At 39.0% G+C, this 26,397-nt stretch overlaps 3 protein-coding genes across 6 annotated transcripts; 2 read left to right on the forward strand and 1 right to left on the reverse strand.

Annotated features, from left to right (window-relative positions):
* The first annotated feature begins 1,276 nt into the window (after positions 1 to 1,276).
* On the forward strand, positions 1,277 to 14,107 carry lck (LCK proto-oncogene, Src family tyrosine kinase). Its single transcript, XM_079370533.1, has 13 exons — positions 1,277 to 1,455; positions 3,181 to 3,294; positions 3,869 to 3,923; positions 4,829 to 4,919; positions 5,767 to 5,865; positions 6,014 to 6,117; positions 6,764 to 6,913; positions 6,994 to 7,146; positions 8,660 to 8,839; positions 10,821 to 10,897; positions 12,896 to 13,049; positions 13,229 to 13,360; positions 13,484 to 14,107. Exons 1-13 carry the CDS (start codon positions 1,420 to 1,422, stop codon positions 13,678 to 13,680), a joined length of 1,542 nt encoding a protein of 513 aa, XP_079226659.1. The 5' UTR covers positions 1,277 to 1,419; the 3' UTR covers positions 13,681 to 14,107.
* A 553-nt stretch (positions 14,108 to 14,660) lies between these two features.
* hdac1 (histone deacetylase 1) lies at positions 14,661 to 19,474 on the forward strand. 4 transcript variants are annotated; one of them, XM_079369026.1, is made up of 14 exons: positions 14,661 to 14,829; positions 15,538 to 15,650; positions 15,739 to 15,856; positions 15,953 to 16,027; positions 16,137 to 16,275; positions 16,468 to 16,609; positions 16,691 to 16,783; positions 16,880 to 16,988; positions 17,106 to 17,246; positions 17,490 to 17,598; positions 17,830 to 17,960; positions 18,052 to 18,222; positions 18,394 to 18,445; positions 18,528 to 19,474. In XM_079369026.1, exons 1-14 carry the CDS (start codon positions 14,778 to 14,780, stop codon positions 18,553 to 18,555), a joined length of 1,473 nt encoding a protein of 490 aa, XP_079225152.1. In that variant the 5' UTR covers positions 14,661 to 14,777; the 3' UTR covers positions 18,556 to 19,474. The 4 variants fall into 4 exon arrangements, with proteins under 4 accessions (XP_079225152.1, XP_079225153.1, XP_079225150.1 ...); XM_079369027.1 differs by having other exon boundaries at positions 18,052 to 18,204; XM_079369024.1 differs by having other exon boundaries at positions 14,690 to 14,829; positions 18,397 to 18,445.
* On the reverse strand, positions 18,603 to 25,397 carry tmem54a (transmembrane protein 54a). The gene is made up of 6 exons (XM_079369028.1): positions 25,246 to 25,397; positions 23,829 to 24,025; positions 23,525 to 23,584; positions 23,055 to 23,252; positions 22,824 to 22,961; positions 18,603 to 19,985 (listed from the first exon to the last, which is right to left on the reverse strand). The coding sequence occupies exons 1-6, from the start codon at positions 25,256 to 25,258 to the stop codon at positions 19,848 to 19,850; spliced, it is 744 nt and encodes a 247-aa protein (XP_079225154.1). The 5' UTR covers positions 25,259 to 25,397; the 3' UTR covers positions 18,603 to 19,847.
* Positions 25,398 to 26,397: the final 1,000 nt, after the last annotated feature.

A 26,397-nucleotide genomic window follows, 5' to 3' on the forward strand; every position in this document is an offset into this window, starting at 1 on the left:
TGAAGGAGGCCAGCACCTGCAGCTTTGAGCTGAGGGTAGGAGGTTTGGAAAACTTTATGCATTTTTGATAGTATCTCTATTTGATTGCGTAACAGAATGTGATTTCCAACCACATTTGGAGGTAGTGACAACTGGAGTTGAGGGGAAACTAGGGATACCCTTAAAAGTTCACAATGTCTGTCAGAAGAGGATGTCCAAAGAGGATAATTATTCTATTATAAGTGGGAATTTAAACTGATAAAGCTTTACCTTTTTATGGAATGTAATGGGTGGGAAAGTTAATCTTTTCTGATTTTGTTTATGTAACATCATGTAACACATATCAATATCAAAATGTAAAAAAACTTAAACTTTGTTTCCCACCCCTCTAGATTTACATGCTTACACTCACACATATATGTTAATGGAAAAAGAGAGGGCTGAAGTGGTTTTATCGTAAGTGACACCCAATCTATGCTGAGATAGTCTTCTGAGTACACATCTCTGCGCACTTCCTGTATGTTTGGACTGACTTCCTGCTGGTGCAAACTCTGAAGCAGCAGTCGTTCACCACAAGAGAAGCATGCAGACCACAGCAGAGTTTTCAGAAAAGTAGAAAATGCAACAGCACAGACTTAGAGTATGTCACAAATCTGCAAGTTTTATTTTACTCCTTCATCCACTCAAGGTTAAATGCTGTGGCCCCAATACACCAAAGACCTTAGGTTAAAATACTGACATGGTTCATCAAACCTCCTCATTGGATTTAATGTTCTCTCTTTTTTTCATCTTTACAAAGTTGTGAAAACCCAGGCTGAATCTTATATTTAATGGTTTGCTGGTCAGAAACAAGACAAACCTAAACCACATGTGGTTGATGAAAATAGCCACTCTGCAAACCTCAAAACATCCAACAAATCTACAAGGAACAAGTACTCCTTTAATATGCATAAATGCAGATGTCATACATTATAAAATACTATCTGATGAAAACCTCCCTCGCATGATAACTTATTTTCAATTAAGGTCACAGACTCACAGATGTTAAACATAAAAGCATAAAAACATACAACTATAACCTCACCACTGTCTTGGAATTGTATTGGAACATTTGTGTCTTGGCTTCCACTTTGGGAAAGGTGCTGTCCTGACCCCTTTACAATAGAGCCTATAACGATCCCCCGTGCTCACACACAGCTGCACGGTGAAGCACCTGTTAAAAGCCAGCAGAGCAACCCTCAACCTTCCAACGACAGGAAACTCACACTAGTCTTTTACCTCAGCTCCTCAACAGTGTGTTTGCGTGCGTGTACAGCCACACATCGACATAGTTGCATTGAGCTGGCTATGAAAAGAGAAGTGGATGACGGATGATTACAGCCTTTTTTTGAAGAACAATTATTTCGTAAAGAACATTTCTATGGCAGCCCTAGGTATCTGATGTCATTGGATGCTCGAAGAGTCATTTATAAAGAGGTAAGTTTCATACTTCAATGTGAGGTTAACATTTTAGATCTATGTGACTATTATGGCCAGATCCATCTATAAAAAAACGTTCAGATTGACAACAAACATTTCCTTGAAATATACACGTTTCATTTATAATATGCTATATAAATCAGAGATGTTGTTTCCTGAGCTCACTGAACCTTTTTGAGAGAATATCCTTTTTACTAAAAATGAAGATATTGAAAATAATCATGTCAACATCCAGAACAATTAGCCATTCAGCTTGAAAATATTTTGTTTCCAAATAAGATATTCAGTTATCCCTGTTCAATGTGTCCAAAATTACAAAAAAAAAAGAGAAGAATACTACGTGAGGATATTCTAACTGTTCTGAAAATGTTTTGAAAATGATTATTATTTTTCAGTTCTTTGTTAAAATCGGACATGAATTTAAAGAATGGAGAGTAGTGTTTGTATAGTTTGTTGACTCTTGAACATCTCTGCATACAGGAGAAAATATAGTTATATATTATGAATTACAGATGACAAGTTAAAGCGCAGAGACATTGGTATGTACAAAACCTTTGTGGTGCAATTGCAAGAAAAAATGTAATCTGAAATTGTAGTGTAATTTAAAATCTTTTGTATAAGACAAATTAAGATAGGATGATTCATCAATGCCTCATGAAAAGAATTAATTAGTCGTCCACGTACTTCACTACTTTGCCATGGAAGTTAAAATGCCACATGTTGTTACAGACCTGTCTCCCACCATCCACATACCCATAATAGTTTGCAAAAGATAACAATTGTCAGTATTTTTTTGGAGAGTCCTTCAGTTTCAGATCATAAAAATCAGAGGGCTGCCCCTCAGTGGAAAATACTGACTCTGGGACTGCCTAAGGGGTTGGTCAGTAGGCGTATAGGGGTGACAATCATTGAAAAACAAAGAAAACTCCTCATAATCCAGTGATCATGCTGTGATTGGTTCCTCAGGGTATCAGTACAGTGGTGGGTTGTTATTGCTGGGTCAGGCGTCCCCAGATTTTTCTCACGGTTCTGAGCCTTTGGGACAGACGGCCGCTGCGATTAGCCCACTGACCCTGTTCCATGAGAGTTCCAGTGGGAGCCAAGTGATCTTGAGAAAGCTGTTTTGTACAGAGCGCCAGAGAAAAGCACAATGTAGAACACATGCAGACATTGGATCATATTAGTTTTTAACTGTTTTATTGAGCTTGATTTTCACATAAATTCTCATTTTTGAGCAACACATAAACCTGTGATGTAGTTTCCAGCAGTTATGGATTAGATCATTGTGATTTTAATTGACATTTTTTGCTAGATTTATAAGGTGTTTAAAAGAGTGCACAATGAAAGCGTTAACATTTTTGAGCCTCTTAATGTCACCACTGAGCCTCCATTTTGAGGTGAAATCCTGAGTCATTTCCGATTAGAGAAGCTTCAGGAAAATAAAATGTGTTAACTCATTTCGCTGTCATACAAAATTCAGCTAAAATTAGAAGGGAAAAAAAGGATTTTCAGTGTTTCATGTCAAAATGCTGGGCAAGATGTTTGAAAACTAGGTTAGACCCACAGGAGAGAAGTAATTTATGCAACATTGTAGCTATTTCACATATAGGTAAAAATACTTCCATAAAATGCATTGTGCCATTAATATGAGAATTGCTTAGCAGTGTAGCACTTTGTACCCATACAATCACCATAAAAAATATCTTTGACCTTTAAATTGCAGAAAAAATGGGATGTAACTGCAGCTCAGACTATTCAGACAGCGACTGGATTGAAAACTTGGATGAAATCTGTGACCACTGCAACTGTCCCATACCTCCCCAGTCATGTAATCCAGTGAGTGTCTGTACTTTTTGTATTGTTTGTGTGTTGGTGTCAGTATATGCACATGGTTGTTTATGGATAGGGGTGTGTGTGTGTAAGTCAGTTTGGGATGAATGTGTGTGTGTGTGTGTGTGTGTGTGTGTGTGTGTTGTTCTTGCGAGTGGCCAGAAGTAACATGACCTGAGCTCTCTCTCACATTAACTTCATGTTGTGTGAACAACATTATCCACTACCAAGAACATTACACAAAATACGATTGTCCGGATAAGTTTTATAACTGTGTTGGACGTGTGTGTGTGTGTGTGTGTGTGTGTGTGTTTAAATTGAAGTTTAACTCTTCTACCAGTGTTGTCAGACGTTTCAATAGCTTAGAAATAAAAGAGTAAACCACCACAATACAGCTAGACATTTTGTCTCTGAACAACACTTAGCAACAAATGATTTCTGCCTAAAAGAAGCAGGAATGCTCATATCTTTATATGGATGGTACAGTACATGTGTAATGCCTTGTTTTTACACATAAATATTGTATTGTTTATTTGAAAAGTAATTTCAAACGCACTTCTCATCGTGTTTTTCTTAACAGTACACTGACCAGCTGATCTCATCACAGTATTCACCTCCCATGTCTCCTTTACCAGGTAACAAGATAATGTTTATCTCTGTGTTTGTTTTTTTGTCGTTAAAGTTGCTTTCAAATGACAATGTGACTCACAGCACTGTTTTATTTATTTCTTATTGGTCATACATTACAGACACATAAATTAGATGTCTATTGAATTCGAAGATTTCATGTGTAAATTTATTGTCAAATAAGGACATGCAAAACATAGGGAAATATACTAGAACGCTTCATCATTTTTCTATGATATATGTCCAATTACAATTTATTATAACATATTAGCATGTATTATGTTTTTCACATTTCAATTATCACTGTCTTAGTAGTTATTCACAAACACTGAAAGTGCATATATTTTGATTTCACATTTATTATTTGCACTTTCTCCTTCCTAAAGAAACTGATTTGAATTTAATCATTTTGTGATGTCTTGGCCTAAATGATATTGTTTCTATATGGTATTTGTTAATCAAATAACTACAAAAATACTACATCATTGTAAGATTTAGGTGGGGTTCACATTTTTAAGTCTGAAGCTTCAATTTAACTTGGGTCTTGGATCATCTTCTTTTATATTTTTCTGTATGTATGTAAAATCTAGTCCTTGAGTTGGTATTTTTAAATAGCTTCTTTTGGTGTTACACAGTAGTGATGAAACAGATTATGCATAGCTGATATGAATAGAGGGCTTTGGAGAGCATGACAACTTTCTATTCACAATTACCAGATAGATAGATAGATAGATAGATAGATAGATAGATAGATAGATAGATAGATAGATAGATAGATAGATAGATAGATAGATAGATAGATAGATAGATGATGAAAACATGATCCTTTCTACAGTTTCAACTGTAATATTTGTGAAAATATTACAGTCTCCAATGTATTTCATGTTTTTTTTAAATTCAACATATTTTGCAGACAACCTTGTGGTGGCCATATACAGTTATGAACCCAAACACGATGGTGACCTGGGCTTTGAGAAAGGCGACAAACTCAAGATCATCAACAAGTAAGCTACTCATATAAATAAAGCTTTGTTCAAAGAATATGATAAAATAATAGGCTCAATTTTTGAACGTTAGAATGCCATTATGGAACACGCTAACCCCTTGAATCCTTTCCTGCTATGTTAAGTATCACTCAAACTTGATCTTTATGATGCCCCAGTGCACTGAAGCATATACAGTATATATGTTTGTCTCCCTACAGTTAATTTCAGTAATGCCATAAATATTAGCAGCATAAAGAGGACGTTGGTGCACATTTGTGACAACCCATTGCAACTCACTAGTATGGAAAATGTAGCTATTTTTTTTCCTAAATAATGTAAATGTGATAAAATGTTGCAGTGTAACTAGCTAAACTAAAATTTAATTTTATTCAGTCAATCAAGTAGACCAAGACCAAAATATCATGGCTTCTGTGATTTCTATCTAAACATTTTGACTATAAAGATGACAGTACATGTTATGCTTCACACATACAGTATATACTGTAGCCTAAGAAATGTTTTTGTGTTTTTTTATTGTAATAAAATAATTGTAATAAAATAGATTCATAAATAGTTATTTTTTCCATTCATAAACTTTCACAAAGTTTGTTTATTGTCATGAATAACTTTCCTGGTAGATCCTTGTTTTTGAAAGTGCATTTAGATTGTTGCTTGTAAAATTCTGGCTATGGCCCAAATGTACTGTAGATATTAAAAGTGGACGAGAATGAAAGTTAAACAAATTATTTACATTGTAGTATTTTTGTGTGTCTAACTTTCTGATGATGTAACAATCCATCCAAGACATGCTAGACTACTGTGAGGCATCACAGACATGTAAACTAACTCATCTCTTTTAACCCAGGGATGATCCAGAGTGGTATTTGGCAGAGTCTCTCACCACAGGCCAGCAGGGCTACATCCCATACAACTTTGTCGCAATGACCACAGTGGAGACTGAACCGTACGTCATACAGGAAATATGATCATCCTTCGCTCATCTTAATGTCACTCCACCACACAGCACCATTTTACATAGTGCATGATGTGTCCCTGAGGGAAGGGAAGTGGTTAGCACATAGGGTGAAGCATGTTGTGTGTTTGTGCTGCAGGTGGTTCTTTAAGAACATTTCTAGAAACGAAGCCACGAGGCTCCTCCTCGCTCCTGGGAATACGCAGGGCTCCTTCCTGATTAGAGAGAGTGAGACAACCCCAGGTGAAGTCCTCCTTAAATCATTTTATAGTTTACACAAAGTCTAAAATCTACACAAAGTTTATATGTCACAAGGTTACTTTCCAGTAAGTCTGGGTATGGATTTAAACATGTTTAAAGGTTGTACACTTAAATAGGCTAATATGTGTTACTGAAATGAGAAAATGCATAAAGGAAGAATACTTTCAATTTATTTAACACCCTCCAACATCGGGTTCTTCTGGCAGTATTTCTAAAACAACACTGATTTCCTCAACACAACCTCCTTCCTGTTTCCCAACTCGCTTCATCTAAGTTTAATTTCACTTTTGCTTATTTGTTGATATGTTAAGACTTGTACTGTATATGTACGTGTCTTTTATTCAGCTATTGAATGATGTTGTTCTGTTGAGTTAGGCCACAGCCTGTAGAATTCTAAGCCCACTATGTGTTGTACCAATCAAACGTTTTAGTAGAAAAAACTGAACAGACCAAAATCTGGTCAACCTAATAATACAAGTGTAACGTTAGACTTTTTAACTGATCACTTTTCTCTTCATGATAAAACAGAAACACCAATCCTGCGTAGGCTCAAACTTAATTTTATTTGTAGTTATTTTTGCGAAACCTTCATCATGTAACATTCAGTTATGTCTCCTCTATGATCCAGGGTCATACTCCTTATCAATCAGGGTCTTGGACCACAACACTGGGGAAGGAGTCAAGCACTACAGAATCCGCAACATGGACAGTGGTGGCTTCTACATCACAGCCAAGATATCCTTTAATTCACTGAAGGAGCTTGTGCAGCATCACTCACGTGTGTACCGCCTTATGATCAAGATAAATGATCACTATGCAAGTATTTTACAGAATAATCTCCTCTTCTCTGCCATCCAGGGGATGAAGATGGGCTGTGCACAAAGCTGTTGAAACCATGTCAGTCGAGGGCACCGCAGAAGCCCTGGTGGCAGGATGAGTGGGAGATTCCTCGTGAGTCTCTGAAGCTGGAGCGAAGACTTGGAGCAGGACAGTTTGGAGAAGTCTGGATGGGTGGGTGACAGAGAAGACGAATAAATTATACAGGCTGTAGAGGAGGAAAGGTTATTCATGGCTTAAGTTTAAGAATACTATTAATTTATTCTCGTAAAGCACAATTGATCATGAGAGTCTGAACCTTTTTGCTGTTTAAAACCTAGTACAGTCACATTGTTGTCTTTAGTGTATGTCTACGAGAAAGTTTCTAGCCAGGGTTTTTTTTCCTGCAGTGTATGCAGAACGGTTTCCTCTACACAACCCTAATTGTAGCCTTGTGTAATATGGTAATCTGGAGATTGATTTTTTTCTCTCCTATCCTACAACCCCTTAAACTACAAGTACCCAACTTTTTAGCTAGTCCCAGATTTATATATACAAAACCTGCAAGAATGATATCCACCATTGTGGATCATTTACATAAACAAGTAGGCATAAGATTTTAATGACAGAGGTATCAACTGAAATGATCCATGCTACAACCCTGTGATTATTCAATTGGACGATTATTTTCCAACCTCATATCCCAGCACAATTCACAATCCCAAACATCCCACATGTGAGTTAAATATTGCCAACCACAGGACTTGTACTCCTTTCACAGCTTCTCACTGTTTACAAAACATTCATGCATATATTAAGGGAAATGTATTTGTTTCTCCAACCTCTTATCAACACTGACTCGAGAGCATACTTGAATAATGGGAGTGACTGTCAGTTGCTATGAAATGTTTATTTTGGTTAGTTAACATGAAAAGAAGTGAACATCCTTAATGGTAGAAAGATTTCCATTGTGGATAAAAACAAAGATGGAGGAATGCTTTGAATAGTGATCATTTGCTACGCTTCATCCATGTTGTGAAATGTTTAGTGCGTGGTATGACTGGATACAAAACTAGTTTGCAGTGGGTTTGCTTGTCAAAACATACAGCAGAATAAGTGTACCAGAGCAGGAACGAGATCCTGTTTGAATGACAGTCATGTGAATCTGTTATTATAGTTAGCTCATATTCAATCACAACTCGACATTGCCACTGTTCTTATGACAAGAAGCTGCAAGCTGAGATAAAGCACCTTTGGTTAACTTTGAATTTAAACACCATGATATAATTGAGTTCATGGTTCCCAGCAAATTGATACTATTGATTGGTATTTCCCTGTCTGAGGTCAATATTGTGGTTTTGATTGAAATGTGCCACAACGCCCAACTTACTCGCCAGGATGAATAGTAATTCTTAGTCCTTAACTTTTCCTCTTAAGCCAATACTATGTCAACCTTTGACTCACAAACAAAACTTCTCCACAGTCATTTCTATTTAATGTCAATTGGCCATGGTTTGCTAACTTATAGTCTAAGCTAGAACACCATTAATGGTTAACATTATGCAGCCTAACCACCTGCAAAAGAGCATTGTCATCCAGAAAGTGTTTGCCTTTATACTTCAAACTATAATGCCTTGGTACTGCATGGTAGAAGCATCATAATTGTATCAATGCCCATAGAAATGAAGTAATGTTTGTTTATTTTTAGGTATCTACAATAATGAAAGGCGGGTGGCGATTAAGAGTATGAAGATGGGCACAATGTCAGTGGAAGCCTTCCTGGCAGAGGCCAACATGATGAAGAACTTGCAGCATGCACGCCTTGTGCGCCTTTTTGCCGTTGTTACCCAGGAGCCAATCTATATTGTCACAGAGTACATGGAAAATGGTGCGTAGAACTTCTAAAATTTTTTTAATGCTGACGATCAAAAAAGAATTCTGGACAAAAGAAAGGAAAACCTGGTTTGCGGGCATTTCAATGATAACAGCTTCTTTCAGTTCAGTTTCATCACCTGAAATATTGCCCAAACCTGTTGGAGACAATCATTTCCTTAATCTCTCGCTCTGTTTCCAAAGAAAGAATCACATAAGCTCTGTGCCCGGAAGAAACAGGTTTTATAGACAATGCCAGAGACATTCATGATCAAACATGTTCATCTGTTATCATGGCACTGAGTGCCAGGGCACATGCTTGAACAAAATGCTGTGCTGCCCTATGTGTATTCTCTTTAAATTACTCATTATGTTTAAAGACTTGGTACTCCACCCCAGCAGCTCTGTTGAATTACTCTTGATCACAAAACCAAAGTCTTTAAACTTTCTATTTGTGTGACAAAAATACAGGATTCGCATTACTGGAACTATTCAGTATAATCATCTCTTGTGATTGTATTTGAATGTAGCAGTGTGTGAAACACTAATAGGGAGCTATAGTAAGTCACGAGCCTTGCCTCCAAAGTATGCTGCTCTGCTAAAGTGGCCTGCCTTCTGATAGGCTATTTTCAGCGTCTCCTCATGACCCTTCTGCTCTGCGCAGAAAATACAAAGCAAACATGAACTTTCACTTCTTTTCCAGGCCCCTTAGCTTCTGGTGTTTACTCACAGAGGGGAAGTTTCTCCTGGCTGGTCTCAGATGAGGGGTGTTAAATTAGGAGAAGGTGATTTACCGGGGCATTGTTCACCCCTGATGAGACCTGGCTCTTTTCCAGTTTCTGTATTACAGACATGCATTCACAGACAATCACAAAAAGATGCACACATGTACACAAATACCTGAACACTATAAGGCCACAGTAGCAAACAAGCTTTAACAATGGCAGTTTGTTCAGCATCTGGCAACTTCCACTCCTCCCCCCTTCTTAAATAATGAAATGCAAGTTTTAGCTAATAATGACATATCACAAATTACAAACATTGATAATCCAATCTAATTCAAAATGCACCAGCCACACGATTTTGTTTTAGCCTTAAAAGTCTTTATTCTTTTTCAGTGAGGTGAACAATCACAAAATGCATAGGGAGAAGCTGTCACTAATACAGCAGCCAATGTCCAGCTGCATTGACTGGAGTGCCTTTGTGTAGTCGCGCATGTGTGGCCTGTAAAACACCACCAGTGGCCCTACATGAGGCTGCCTCTTTGTCTGGGATCCACGTGTGGACAGGACACAATTGCACTCTCTGTTGTCAAGAGAAAGGATGGCTTGGAGTTCCCGTCTTTACAATTTGTTCTTTTTTTTTTATTACTGAAGACAACAAAGATGGAAAATAACAGGCGTGTCATCCCAGCTTCCTTTTGTGACCTTGACAAAGAGTGTTCCTCTGGCTCTCAGACTTCAAAAGCACTCTTCCGGACTTTAGCAGAAGAGCAAAGGCCTTCTTTCCTGGCACGGTCATTCCTCTTAAAGTATTTCCTCTAGTTTGACTTGGTTGGCTGGCTTGCAGACGTATTGTTCTTTGTAATCAAAATCAACATAAACTGTCAACTGTCAGAAACCATGCATCATGTTGACTAATGCTAAACTTCCTCACAGTGTCCTCGATTTAATCTGCTATTCTGCCTCAACTGTTTCTACACTTAAAAGCAATAAAAGTGCTCATAACCAAGGGGATTATCGCCAGTCCTCAGGACAAAGCACTTTTCACTGTTGCTTTTTCTTCTGCACCTTTAAGTATGAGACAATAAACATCAGCATCATAGGCAACATAAGCATCTCTAAAAGTCACTCTAACCAATTCTTTATTTGCATTTGGAGCACACCTTTTGAGGTGGAAATCAATTGTTAGACGGATTCATACACTTGAGCTTTATAGGCAAGTTCAAAATTGGGTTGAGTTTCTAAAGCTTTTAAACTTACTTCTTATTTTCACAGGTAGCCTGTTGGATTACCTAAAAACAACTGAGGGAAGCAATTTGACTACGAACACTCTGATAGACATGGCATCTCAGGCAAGTCATAACTTTCTACTGAGATTGTGTGTGTGTGTGTGTGTGTGTGTGTGTGTGTGTGTGTGTGTGTGTGTGTGTGTGTGTGTGTGTGTGTGTGTGTGAATGCATTTCTACTACTACACATCTCTGATTCTGCTTCAGTTAATCCACAACCTCCTGTTTTCTCAGCATGATCCTCAGAGAAATAAAACATGGCCACAACATGTAGCTAAAAATAACAGACCTGGATAGATGTGCATGTGACACCAAATGTTTTTACTACTCATCAAGGTGCCTATACTTTAAAAATGTCCTCACAGCACACATGGAACTGTATTCCAATATACTGAACGTCATTCTGAATTACTCTTGATGGCTGACATAAAAAAAAAACATTTAGCATGAGGTTAAATATAGACTACAATTTAAAACAAATGTTTTGCATTGTTTAAACAGGAAATTTATTTTATATCTTATAAGAAAAAAATATACCACTTTCAACATGACTTCTATTTAAAGATTAGAAATAGGGAAGCCTTACTAAGATTAGCAAAAAGACATGAAACGGGGAGAAAGTGTAAACTGCTAACATAATCCCCTTTTCAGGAAATATTCAGATGACTCATTAACAGATTATATCTGATTTTATGAATTCATAGTGCTAAGTTTTAAATGCCTGTTTGTCCTCTGAGGTAGGCAAAAAACTAAACCAATAAGAAAATATATAGAAAATAATAAGATAAGATAAGGTCTTAGGACATGCTGGAAGGTATTGTCTAAACTGGGACAGTGCCGGAGCAAATAAGCCCCTGCAGTTACTTTTCACATGGTATTGGCTCTAATTATATAGCATATAAACATGCGAGCAGTATTAATCTTTTTCTACTTGATTTTAACACAGTAAAAAGGAATATTTCCCAAAATATCAAATTATTATCATGCCCACTTCTACTGACTTCTTAAAATGTTACAAGTCAGAAGAAATTTGGTTTACATGATTCAGGGGGGGAAGAATGGAAAATGCAAGCACAGGAAGAGAGAGTGAAGTTTCAACTTCAAGAAGTCAATGATACTTGAAGTAAAGTCTTATAGCTTCAAGCAGAGGTAGAGTTGAGAAGGGGCTCTATGGTGAACGTGATGCTTTCAAGCCAGACAAATGCACTGACTTAGCAATAACAGTGATACACTCCAAATGTAACTGATCAGGTTTTTGAACATAATAAGTCAAGTGATTAATCACATTTCTAATTCCCAAAATGCATTTATGTCGGTGATCAGATGAGCTGAGGAATTAATCAAAACCGATGTCAGCTGGGAGCCTAAAGCTTGAATCTAAATTTACCCAAAAAATTCACTTTTCTGATGATTCAACGAGAGGAAATTAATTAAACAAAGAGTGAAGAGGTGTTAAGTTCCCTGAGTAGGAAGCCATGACGACGGTGGAAGCTTTTGAAACACAAACGTCATACAAACATCTCACATGTGTGAGAAGACCTCTGGGCAAATGGAACTTATGTGACAGATTCTTATGTCTGAAATATACACCAGTGACCCAGCAAAACAGAGAGAGAGAGTTAGGTGTTTGAACACACACAAACAGACACATATACAGATCCTCGCTGAGACTTTTCCCCTAAAGTCTGCCAAAGACAAACTGACATGTAGTATTTGGTTGAATCACAGACTCTTTCAAATGATCAGCCAGTCTGCAGTGAGGTATCGCGTCAGGGCTGCAGCTCTTAGTTTCAGGGACTGAATCAGGCACAGTGGTGTACCTGGGTGGAGCACAGATGTAAAAGGAATTGACCTGGGGAAGTGGTTAACTCCCTTGCTTTGGTAATGTTTCTGTTCATGAGTCCAAATTTACACAATATAAACACAAGCACAGGTTGCTGACAGTCATGTTTTTCATGCTTCAACACACACACACACACACACACACACATACGCACGCACGCACACACACACCTACACACAAACACACAAAATGCTTGTCTGATCATGTGCTGCTCCCTGCAGGTGGCTGATGGAATGGCCTATATTGAGCAGAAAAATTATATTCATCGAGACCTGAGAGCAGCTAATATCCTGGTGTCTCATGAACTTATCTGTAAGATTGCTGACTTTGGACTGGCAAGGCTGATTGAGGACAACGAATACACAGCAAGAGAGGGTACAGTGCAGTTCACTTAAATCAGCTTTTTAGTCCACTCAACCTTTTTTTTTGACAGGCTTACTAAAATGTGATTGTCATGCATTGATCTTAGTTAGAGAGTTATGACTGATTTTTTTTTTCAAAGTTACCTCTGTTTTTCAAAACTGTAGTATAAAAAAGTTCCCCTTTTTCCAAAGGTGCAAAATTCCCCATCAAGTGGACGGCACCAGAGGCCATTAACTTTGGCACCTTTTCTATAAAATCCGATGTGTGGTCATTTGGGATCCTCCTGACAGAAATTGTGACATATGGACGCATACCGTACCCTGGTAAATTCTCATTCACAGCAATTACCCTGCTACCAAACCACCAAATTACAAATTAAACACAGATTTAAAATGCTGAAAAAAATGAATCATTGTGTACTCTTCAACAATGTATCTGTTGTTTAGGCATGTCCAACCCAGAGGTAATCCAGAACCTGGAGAGGGGCTACAGAATGCCAAAGCCAGAAAATTGTTCGGAGGGGCTTTACAACATCATGTGTCTGTGCTGGAGGGAAAACTCCGAAGACAGGCCCACCTTTGAGTACCTGAGGAGCGTTCTGGATGATTTCTTTACTGCCACGGAGAGGCAGTACCAGGAATAGCCATGAACATGCAGACAGACCTACGGACAGGCAATGAATACATTCAAATAAAAGGCACAGTCTGTGAAGGTGGATCATGGATATTGTTTTGTTGTTGTTGGACATTATAAGCCTTCATGTTGACAAGATTCAAGTGTAGATTTTTCAAATAAGAGTACTTTCTTTTGCATCAGTCTTTTTTCTGGCCTTATTGAATATTCAGTCTTGTGTGGAGCTGTGGAGCTGAAACTCTTGCCAAGCTGAATAACTGCAGAGCCACAGCAGACAGAAGAGCTATAATCTTGCTACTTGGAGAACCAGGGAACTTTATGATGTTGTTGAACAAACTTTTCATTTTACCTCTGCTGTTAAATAACACGTTATCCACTTCATTTACTTCTTATAATGTTGTTATAATAGTCTGTTGTATTAAATATAATAAAACCCATTGCATTCTTTTCAATTTAATTAAATCTATTAATGCTGCAGGACACTAATCTTTGAAACAGTGCGTTGCAACTATTTTTGATTGGCTTACCAATAAGACAACCATCTTTAAAGATATGCAGTACTTATCATGCAAATACTTTTTTTGAAAAGGTTGAATATGAGGTTGGCTATCTTTTCTGCTGTATAGCATTTCAACTTTGCTTTTATCTTAGACTATATAGTTTTACAACTTTCTGCTTAATGCAGTTACTATATAGTTAGGCTAATCCAAAAAGGTCGTAGGCTTACTATACATGCTATTTAAAACTGAAGATTGTTACTAATTATCACGTTGTAATACCAGTAAGTTACTTAAATAATCACATCTTGAATGTACATTGGAGAATTTCTATTAACAAATGAGGGGTTTCACTATTTTATCACCACCGCGGAGTAGGTAGTTTGTTCGTCAAAATGTTTGAATACACTTTTTTATGTTTTTTGTGTAAAACATTAACTCGCGTCAGACAAAGGCAGCATCGGGCATAAAACGACACAGTGACAAACGTGAACTCTACCGCCCCCTATCGACAGCAACTCAATATCACATCCTACTTACAAACTCTCCGCCTCTAGTCGCCGTTGTCTCCTGCGGTGTGTGCGGTGAAGCCAGCCCAAAGAGCACGAAAATGGCGCTTACTTCTCAAGGAACAAAGAAAAAAGTTTGCTACTACTACGACGGTGAGTACTTGATGTTACCTGTTTTATTAACGGTGGATGCGCTAATGAATGAAAAACCGCGACATTTGCACCAACAACGGTTTCAGTTTGTTTCACCTCATGCTAACCTGGCACGTTAGCTAACAGAGCTAGCTTAAGTCGCAGGCGGTTGACTACATCTCAATCTAACACCATATCGTTAAGTCCATAGAGAACATTTATGCCCTGGAAATGAGATGTTGATCTTATTTAATACACCGATTGATGTTTCGATATCATTTCGCGCGGTTATCAATAAGATATTAGTACTTAACTAGATTAGTTAAGGTTCCTAGCTAGAGCGCTAACAAAGGAGGGACGCGTACTTCATTAACTAAGCTAACATTCAAATGGGCCATCTCGCTTCCTTCTCATGCCGGGTAGTTCAGTACAAAATCATACTTTGATCGACGACGGTCTCTACCAGTAACCCAGCGCCATCCTGATAGTGTATATGGTCACTTTGTTGAGTTTCTTGTAGAAGACAAATGTATGTAAAGGGTTAACGTAGGGCTGCTTGTAGCAATTTAACAGACATGATTGTACCTCTTGAATTCATCAACTACCGTAATAATTCACGATCCTGCTCCACACATAATAATGTTTTTGTGTTAATGTGTGTTGTTTATTTGTAGTGATGCTTATAAAACGTCAAATAGTACAACCTGTTGTGTTTTCGTTTCATTTCAGGTGATGTTGGAAATTATTACTATGGTCAGGGGCATCCTATGAAGCCCCACCGAATCCGCATGACTCACAACTTGTTGCTCAACTATGGCCTGTACAGAAAGATGGAGATCTATGTAAGTTAAATCAAAGTATAACACTTTCAATTTATGGACCTCACCAGTGTGTCTCCTGTCTTTCTGAAACTATAATTTTGTGTTACAGCGTCCACACAAAGCCAGCGGTGAGGAGATGACCAAGTACCACAGTGATGATTACATCAAATTCCTTCGTTCAATTCGACCGGACAACATGTCCGAGTACAGCAAACAAATGCAGAGATGTAAGTGTGGGCAAAGAGTAGATGATTGTGTTCACCCTCATCAAACTTCTAATGAAGAGAAAATATGATGATCACCTCTTTGCCCTTTCTTCACAGTTAATGTGGGAGAGGACTGTCCAGTGTTTGACGGTTTGTTTGAGTTCTGCCAGCTCTCTGGAGGAGGCTCTGTTGGTACGTTAGTCATTTTAAAAATTACCACTCATTCCATCTTTGCTCCAACAATTTGTTATGGTTAGTATCAGTTGTAGTTACTAATGCTCCTCACCTCTCTGTGTTTCAGCCGGTGCGGTGAAGTTGAACAAGCAGCAGACCGACATTGCTATCAACTGGGCTGGAGGCCTGCATCACGCCAAGAAGTCTGAGGCCTCAGGCTTTTGCTACGTCAATGACATTGTACTGGCCATTCTGGAGTTACTGAAGTGAGTCCAAAAAAGAAGCCACATCATAGCCACTCCAAGTATTTTTGCTTCTTTTTGAGGATGATCCGTTTTGTGTTGGAACACAGTTTTCTGTTACTGCTCTTTGGTTTTGGAAAGAGTGAACTCATAAACTACATCTCTTCTTGTTGGAAACAAGTTTTTGGACTGAAATGATTTCCCCCCAACTTTCAGATACCACCAGCGAGTTCTGTATATAGATATTGACATCCATCATGGGGATGGTGTGGAGGAGGCCTTCTACACCACAGACCGTGTTATGACAGTTTCCTTCCATAAGTATGGAGAGTACTTCCCTGGCACAGGGGACCTGAGGGTAAGCCTAAAAGATATTCAACAGATAAACTATGTTCTTCATTGCCATATAGTGATCTGACTTTTGGCTTGTTCTCTGCAGGACATTGGTGCTGGGAAGGGGAAATATTATGCTGTGAATTACCCGCTGAGGGATGGGATTGATGATGAGTCATACGAAGCCATATTCAAACCAGTAAGTTCATGAAGACTTGTTGACTGTGATCTTTTCGTAGTTCAGCTCTCCCTCTTGATGCAGTGCGAGTGTGAGTATCTTGTTTTGTTTGTGTAGATAATGGCCAAAGTGATGGAGATGTATCAACCCAGTGCAGTGGTTCTTCAGTGTGGAGCAGATTCTCTGTCAGGAGACAGGCTTGGTTGCTTTAACCTCACCATTAAAGGTCAGTTGACAAAGCAACAGTCCCCATGATGATACTGTAAACAAAGAGGCCTGCAGCAACTGCTTATGAGAAGTTAAGAAGAGAGTCCGACTTATTTTCTCCATGCTCTTTGCTTAGGTCATGCTAAGTGTGTTGAATACATGAAGAGTTTCAACCTGCCGTTGCTCATGCTCGGTGGAGGAGGCTACACCATCCGCAATGTGGCCCGCTGCTGGACGTATGAGACTGCTGTAGCCCTCGATACCTCCATCCCCAACGGTGAGTCTACATATGTATGCTGTGTTGGAAACAACCAGCTTGATAAGGTGATTTTAAGGCATCCCTCTTAGCCTGGGCAGCTTCCTTTTATTTATTACAATTATGAGTGAAAAAGTGCATATTCCTTTTTGCTTAAATTGGGAATATTATAGATGTGTAGCTGCCTCATTCAAACACTTCATTTATATGATGTTGAAAAATGTGTTTATTAAGTGAATTTATTCTCATTCCTGAACTTGATAGAGCTCCCATACAACGACTACTTTGAGTACTTTGGACCAGACTTCAAGCTGCACATCAGCCCCTCAAACATGACCAATCAGAACACCAACGACTACCTGGAGAAAATCAAGTGAGTGCTTAGCTTTTTGTCTTATACGTTCGAAATGGTTCTTATAAAATGCAATTGTGCAGCATCAAGCCAGTCTCTTCATCGGTCAGCAGTTCTTACATGTTTTGGATCGTGGTATGAAAGTTGAATATTTTGTCTCTACAAGTAAAGATCAAGTCATTGATGTCTGTAACTTGTGAACTAGATGGTCTGCTGCTGGTCCTTCTTTTTAACCTGTATTCTGTCCTGTAGGCAGCGGTTGTTTGAGAACTTGCGTATGCTACCCCACGCCCCGGGAGTTCAGATGCAGGCCATTCCTGAGGATGCTGTGCAGGAGGACAGTGGTGATGAGGAGGAGGATGACCCCAACAAACGCATCTCCAGTAGGAACACCTCACGACATCACACCATATGTCCTGCAGTTCCATCTCTGAAACATGTTTTAATCGAACCCTGTCCTCTTTTACTGTTTAGTCCGTGCTCATGACAAAAGGATAGCATGTGAGGAGGAGTTCTCTGATTCGGAGGATGAAGGCGAGGGCGGCCGTAGAAACGCAGCCAGCTTCAAGAAAGCCAAGCGGGCCAAAACTGAAGGAGAGAAAGAGGGAGAAGAAAAGGAGAAGAAAGGTGAGGAGGAAACAAAAGGTATCTATTCACTATTTTTTTTTTCGTTATCTCAGCCTTCTCCTGTTAATTTTGTAATTAAGGGAACTTGTTACAATTCCATGAGTTTACATTTTAAGTTTAACCATCCCATTTCATACAGAGGCAGTGTTATTTTAAGGTCTATAATTTTTTGTTTTCTTTTTTTTTAAGAAGTAAAAGAAGAAGAGAAGGTGCCAGAAGAGGAGAAAATGGACACCTCAAAGTAAGTGACGGTACACTTAATGATGTCGAGGTTGTGGCTTGTTAGGAGTGATAATTATGTCCTTAATCTGGGTACTTTCTAGGCCAAAAGAAGAGTCCAAGACACCCTGAGGTCCCCTGCAGTAAATCATGCCAGCTCAACTGATCCGGACGGGTCCTTATTTTTTTTTTTTTTTTTCAAGCAAGATTTTTTGGATAACTCATCTTTCCAGGGTGCTGCTGTGGAAATCCATGAAGGACTATACCTTTTAAATGAGGCCTCCCCTCCCTTGACACGGGGCAGGGATCCAAACATGATTTTCTAGGTCACCTTTTCAACCTTTGCTGTTTATGGACTGAAGTCAGTCAGTGTTTTGAGTATTGTTTTTGTATGCCTTCTCATTTTATATCCTTTATCTTCTTATGCTATGTCATTTGCCTTCCCTTGTGAAGCAACTCTGTAAAAATGGCTTAGTACATGTATGCTTTTATATATCTCATGGATTTAATTTATTTAAATCATAGATATTTTGGCTACTCTGTTTTGTCTTTCAGTCACACTCTTTTCCTGTCTTTGAATATGTAGTTGAAGCATGTTTATGCAATAGATCTTTTTCTGTAATACATCTGTGTCACTGGTCTTGCCTGCCACGGTCACCAAGTGTTGTAGAGAGGGTTGCATAATACCTGAATACCTTTTACAAGTCACAGTGACATATTAGTCTTATATTTTAGGGTGTAATTTAGTATGCGCCATTTGCTGACAAATTGACCTCTTTGGCAAGTCTCGCTGAATTGAAACTGTTCGAGTCCTGTCAGATGAGTGCCAATGTCAGGGTTTTATTCCAAGGAAATTAGGACATGTACGTCCAGTAGTTCTCAGTGTAAGACAGGATTCAAGATAAATACTGGACTTCAATTGTTGTATATATTTATATTCTGAAACATGAGTATTAGTGTTCCACAAAAGATCTTGCAAATGTTCTATAAATCTGACCCTGGTGTGCGTCAAGCACACTTTTAAAATCAATAAAAACAAACTGCTCTAAAACAGGTACAAAGCTTTTTTCTGTAACTTCGTTAAAAATAAGACTAAAATCTTTCTGGTCTCAAGAAGAAGAAAAAAACAGTTTTTAAAAGCAAACATTTTTTATATTAAGAAACCACTAACAGTGCTGCTTTTTTCCCCTCTTCAAAACAAACTTATTCAAACATAATTTTGAACCTAACCAACGGCAGAACTGTACCAGGAAATGATTTCCCTCCAGAGGAAATTAAAAACGTTTGCTCTTGCTGATGAGTCCTTGATGTCGTCTTTGGACATTCCACGTGTAACAGACAATACAACAAAGTCAAAATTGAGAGTGCGTTTTCATCAGGTCAAGCCCAGCAGTTTCCAACCTATCTCATTAGAATTTTCTTCTTTAGAGCCATTCACTCTGTTCAACTGCCGTGCTGGAGTCCAGCAGCTCATCCCGCTCTGCAGGCTCTGCTTCAACATCTGTAGCTGGATCTCTTGCTTGAGGTGGAGACTGAATTTGAACAGCTCTCTGGATACGCACCTGAAATATATTACACAAATATGGTCAATAAGTGATCCCTTAATAAACATTCTAATAATTAAAGATTCAGCAAAATAATTATAGTGAATGTAGATTTACATTTAATAGCTAAAGTAATGAATGGTGGACCTGTAATATAGACTGACTTGTAGTGTGAGGCTGCAATTAAAATGTGATTCAAAACTCACATTGCATACAAAGCTGATTCCTTGAATTTCCATTCTTTTGCATACAAAATGTTATTTCAGAGACGGTCAAACATTGACAGTTTGTTCATAGAGCGATATTTAAATTGGTTTTGGAGGACCAGATGCAAAGGGTAAATATACCAAGGTACAGTTGATGGTGTGTGCTACTTAAACTTGCTGCTTTTATTTTACTTTCAAGATCAAACCATGTGCTTGTGCACTGAGGCATCACGAGACAACAAACAGAAACTAAACTGCTTTCTTTGCCGTGTCAGCAGGGGGTCTCAACCACTGGCTTCTTTGTGTTTTTATTACATTCAGTGTCAAATGGCTTCTTTAGTGTACAGTATAGGTCGAGTCAGTTTAAGGTTCAAACTTGAGCTGGAGCTTTTTATTTCTGGAAGCAATGCCAAGACTTAGCATTGTACTCAAATTATAAGATGAATTACAATTACATAATAGTTTAATAGTCTGTCTTTTGCAATTACCCTATATCAGCAGTGCAGCGTTATTTTGAGCAACAGACAGACTGGAAAGTGCTTATTCTTCTAAAATTAAATACTTTTCTTCATAAAATAGAGCATTTTATTTCCATTTAGCATAATGTTCTGTTTTGTAAAATTTTTACAAGTGAAGTATTTTAAAATAGATGTCAACTGAGCTGTTTCCAATGTTTTTTCATTCCTTCTCAGCAAATTGTCGTGTCTTTTGAGATTTGATGTCTTAGAATGTATCTGGAACATGCCTCACATACTGTAAATTGATCAAGGAAGCAATCACTTGGTCCAACAGGTGACTTCTGACCGATTAAAAAAACTTCTTCTCCGAATCTGCAGTTAGCCTGCCTTCATTAAATGGATTGGTGCATGCCACATTTTTTGCGGATTTGTCAATGATGGGGCTGAAATCAGCCAATACCAATATTCAACCAACCCCTCTGTGCATCCCTGTTTTAAACTCATTTTCCCCTTACTTTAAAATCTTTATATCACCACTCTGATAACATGTATGCTAAAACAGACTAGTCTCAAGGCTGTATAGGACTAAAACTGCTCGTGGGACATACCGTGGGTACGGAAAGTATTCAGACCCCGTTAAATTTTTCACTCTTTATTTCATTTCAGCCATTTGCTAAAATAAAAACAATTCATTTTATTTCTTATTAATGTACATCAGCACCCCATCTTGACCAAAAAAAACCCAGAAATGTAGACATTTTTGCAAATTTATTGAAAATCATCACATGAGTCAGAAGTATTCAGACCCTTTGCTGTGACACTCATATTTAACTCACATGCTGTCCATTTCTTCTGATCACCCTTGAGATGGTTCTGCTCCTTCATTGGAGTCCAGCTGTGTTTAATTGATTAGGAAAGGCACACACCTGTCTATATAAGACCTTACAGCTCACCGTGCATGTCAGAACAAATGAGAATCATGAGGTTGAAGGAACTGCCCAAGGTGCTCAGAGACAGGATTGTGGCAAGGCACAGATCTGGCTACGGTTACAAAAGAATTTCTGCTGCACTCAAGGTTTCTAAGAGCACAGTGGCCTCCATAATCCTTAAATGGAAGAAGTTTGGGACGACCAGAACTCTTCCTGGACCTGGCCGTCCAGCCAAACTGAGCAATCGTGGGATAAGAGCCTCGGTGAGAGAGGTGAAGAAGAACCCAAAGATCACTGCCGCAGAGCTCCAGAGATGTAGTAGGGAGATGGGAGAAAGTTCCACCAAGTCAACTATCACTGCAGCCCTCCACCAGTCAAAAAACACATGAAGGACTCTCAGACTATGACAAAGAAGATTCTCTGGTCTGATGAGACCAAGATTGAACTTTTTGGAGTTAATTCTAAGTGGTATGTGAGGAGAAAACCAGGCACTGCTCATCACCTGCCCAATACAATCCCAACAGTGAAACACAGTGGTGGCGGCATCATGCTATGGGGGTGTTTTTCAGCTGCAGGGACAGGACGATTGCTTGCAACTGAAGGAAAGATGAATGTGACCAAGTACAGAGAAAACCTCTTCCTGAGGGCTCAGGCCCTCGGAGTGGGCCGAAGGTTCCCCTCCAACAAGACAATGACCCTAAGCACACATCTAAAATAACAAAGGAGTGGCCTCGGAACAACTCTGTGACCCTCCTTGACTGGCCCAGCCAGAGCCCTGACCTAATCCCAATTGAGCATCTCTGGAGGGACCTGAAAATGGCTGTCCAACAACGTTCACCATACAACCTGACAGAAGTGGAGAGGATGTGCAAGTAAGAATGGCAGAGGATCCCCAAATCCAGGTGTGAAAAACTTCATCATTCCCAAGAAGATCCATGGCTGTACTAGCTCAAAAGGTTACTTCTACTCGATATTGAGCAAAGGGTCTGAATACTTATTTATATATATATTTGCAAGAATTTCTACACTTCTGTTTTTTTCTGTCAAGATGGGGTGCTGAGTATACATTACTGAGAAATAAAATGAACTTTTTTTGATTTTAGCAAATGGCTGCAATGAAACAAAGTGATAAAAATGTAAAGGGGTCTGAATACTTTCCGTACCCACTGTATACCAATCAGCACTCTTGCACTCTAAAAACAGAAACACTGCCTATAACAATAGTGCAGGTCTAGCAGTGTCAGTTATCTGACAGTAACTTACCCTCTTGGCCCTGATCGGCCTCTTCCTGCACGGACAGAGGTAGAGGAATGAAGTACAGACAGCAAAGCAGCGGAAGGAGAACACAGTTTCCACCACGCACATCAAGATGAGGAGCACCCACAGAATGATAGTTGTGCCCTGGGTTAATACGTACACAAAAATTCATGTAACTAATTATTGAAACTTTTTTTTTTTTAACAGACCAGAACAAACGTATGTATCCAAACTTACATAGATACGAGTGGGATCAAAAGGGCATTCGTATGTGATGCTGGAAGAGGAGCCGACATCTTGATCAGAGAACGTACAGTGTGTTAGCAGGATCCGTCCTTTGTAAATTATGGCTTTAACAATAGAAACCGACAAGCCCAGGATGGAGGCAACTGCCAGGAAACCTGCAATGCAGCTGAAGACCAGCAAGACCCACTGCTGCAAGGTACAACATGTAGAAATGATGATGTTAAAACACAACCCTTAAATCTTCATTGTACAATAGTATGACAATGTATGTAAAAGTAAGAGGGTTGTACAGAAGAAATATTGAATTGAAATCCCAACTGACTTATATCTAACTTATATTTGCTTTCTGCACGGTCCATGTGTTCACTCAAAAACCACAGGCAAGTTCTAACAGGAGCCAGTTAATGACAGATACAATCTGAATGGAGAAACTGCGGCAAAGAGAGGGGAGCAGTATTTACCAGGATCCTGTTTTTCTTGTTTTTGGACAGGACAATGGCTGCTATTCCACTAAATATTCCCTAAAGAGAACACAAGGTTCAGTCAAAAACAATTACAAACAGATAATACACATCATTACTACTCAAATAGATCAATTTAAGGATTTAGAACTAAATATGTGGACACTTATTTGCAGGCTTAGATATGGAGTTTTAAGTAGTAGCAACAAAACATTACATACTTTTTTGTGCAAGATTGGTCTGTCATAACCTACCATATATCAAATTACTGCTCAACTAATAATGCACATATTCTTCAACTTACCACCAAACCAGCAACAATGGCGATGATATTAGAGATGGCATATTCCATGGTCATAGCCTTAGAGTGCAAGTTAATATGTCTGAGCACAGCGCCATGCACAAGTGCTCCAAGAATAAAGTTGACATGGCCAACCAGTACCAGCCCCAGCCCCATCTTCATCAGGGTCTTGTTGTCCTTGAGGCTGGCACAGCATACTCCTAGAAGAAAAAGAGACGTTTTAAGCAACATGGGAAAATGTAAATAGACGCATAGCTAGCTTTATAGTGTTTGTATCAAGGTCCACATTGTAAGACTAAGGCATGCGAGACTTAACCTCTATAGACTTACTGTATGTAATAACTGCTGTGTGTGCATCAGTTGACCGGACCGGAACATATGTGGGACTACAAGATGTAATTACAGTACAACCCTAAGTCAATTAAAGTAAACCAAACAAGCTGTGTTTCAGTTAATGCTGAATTCATTGCAGTGTAGCACTTTCAGCAAAGCCAAAAAGGAAGCAGCTCAGTGGTCAGAACAACGTGCAGAGCTCGCGATAAGTTACTTAAAATATACAGGACCTGTGTAAAGACTGGTGACAGAGTTCTTCAGTGCACTGTCCACATATGCTGTAGCTGTGGTGACAATTCATAGATGAAGTCTGAGAGGGATTGTGTTGCACTATTGTGTTCCTTCCTAAAGGGCAAGGGTGAAACACCGACCCCAAATGAAGGCCAAGTAAGCCCCTCTTCTTACGAACAAGACAAAGCTTTGGGAGGGGTTCTACAAACATTCAAAACAATCTTTTATCTGACCTCAGGGCTTCAGGTAGGAACAGAAACCTCCAAGTGGCCTGTCTCAATCAAACCTTTTGTTCTGTGGGAAAACTCACCATGTTTTTGGTCATAATATTGTAAAACCATGTTTGCTGCCACTCAAGTAGACATGATCACATCCTGTCAATCTAATTAACAATAACACCATGACATTATATTCACAGCAAATTTGCATGTTAATGAAGTGTATGTACTGTACACTCATATAGCCTACTCTGGTAGGCTGTACAAAAGCACCAAGACTTGTAGGCTATAGCTCAGCTGTGTCATATTTCTACTCTCTTTACAGACCATATGAATGATTTGAATGAAAAATGTGGGCTTTACTGTGACCCAGCATAAATAATAATACGCTTCATCATCGAATAGCCAATTAAATAGCACTTTCACTTTGTCATAGTGAAACCAATCACAATAGAACACAGACTAATAGCTCAACTCAAACCAAATGAACACAACAATATGTTCCAGTAGCCAAATATCAGAAATGTAGGCGTCTTTGACTGTACGCTCCGTATGCGCAGACCACGCCTAAAAAGTTTAGTACGCCACACACTCTTATATTCGGAAACTTTGTGGAAACACGATTAAAGTGCACTTACCTAAATTGACCATGGTCGATTTATGTCCTAAGATCTCACTAGTGTACAAATTATATTGGAGTCATTTTTGACGGCTTGTTTTCTTAACCCTCCGCTCTCGTAGATCGTTGTCCTCCTCTACACCCGCTCACCTGCGGACAAATAAGTGTAACCTTCCGCCTACCTGTGCGGAAGCTCCGCCCCCTAGCCTACATTAACAGTAAATAGGTTTTTTGGGGGAAAGCATTTTTTTCACATTTAAACATCGTGACAAGAATTATCTAGGGTCCGTGTACAAAGTATGATTTATATGCAATAGTTCATGTTGTATCATAAAACATTCTAATTTCATTGTCCGACTTGGCGAAAAAAAAAGAAAAATGTACTCATTCTCCCACAGCCGACTCAGCCGAACGTTGTTAGGGGTATCAGAAAATGTGTGTCTTGATAAAGTAGTATCAGCAACAACCACGTCTGTAGCTGCTGCACCTGGCACCAATAGACTGCATGGAGTCACTGGAGGGTCCTTGTGGATCAGTTGTCACTTCTCCTTGACTTCATCATATTGTAGTTACAGGAATTGGAGCCAATTGTGACACCCTGGCCTGAGATAAGGACACTACAGTGGATTTACAGCTTCAGGGGACAAGAGAATGGAAAATGAAACATACATATAAACATATACTCAACAAAAATATAAACGCAACACTTTTGTTTTTGCTCCCATTTGTCATGAGATGGACTCAAAGATCTAAAATTCATTCCAGATACACAATATTACCATTTCTCTCAAACATTGTTCACAAATCTGTCTAAATGTGTGATAGTGAGCACTTTTGCTTTGCTGAGATAATCCATCCCACCTCACAGGTGTGCCACATCAAGATGCTCATCAGACACCATGATTAGTGCACAGGTGTACCTTATACTGCCCACAATAAAAGGCCACTCTGAAATGTGCAGTTTTGTCTCACAGCAAAATGCCACAGATGGCGCAAGCATTGAGGGAGCGTGCAATTGGCATGCTGACAGCAGGAATGTCAACCAGATCTGTTGCTCGGGCATTGAATGTTCATTTCTCCACCATAAGCCGTCTCCAAAGGCGTTTCAGAGAATATGGCAGTACATCCAACCGGCCTCACAACCGCAGACCACGTGTAACCACACCAGCCC

This window comes from Symphodus melops, assembly GCF_947650265.1.
Source record: "Symphodus melops genome assembly, chromosome: 19".
In the NCBI taxonomy this organism is placed as follows: Eukaryota; Metazoa; Chordata; class Actinopteri; order Labriformes; family Labridae; genus Symphodus; species Symphodus melops.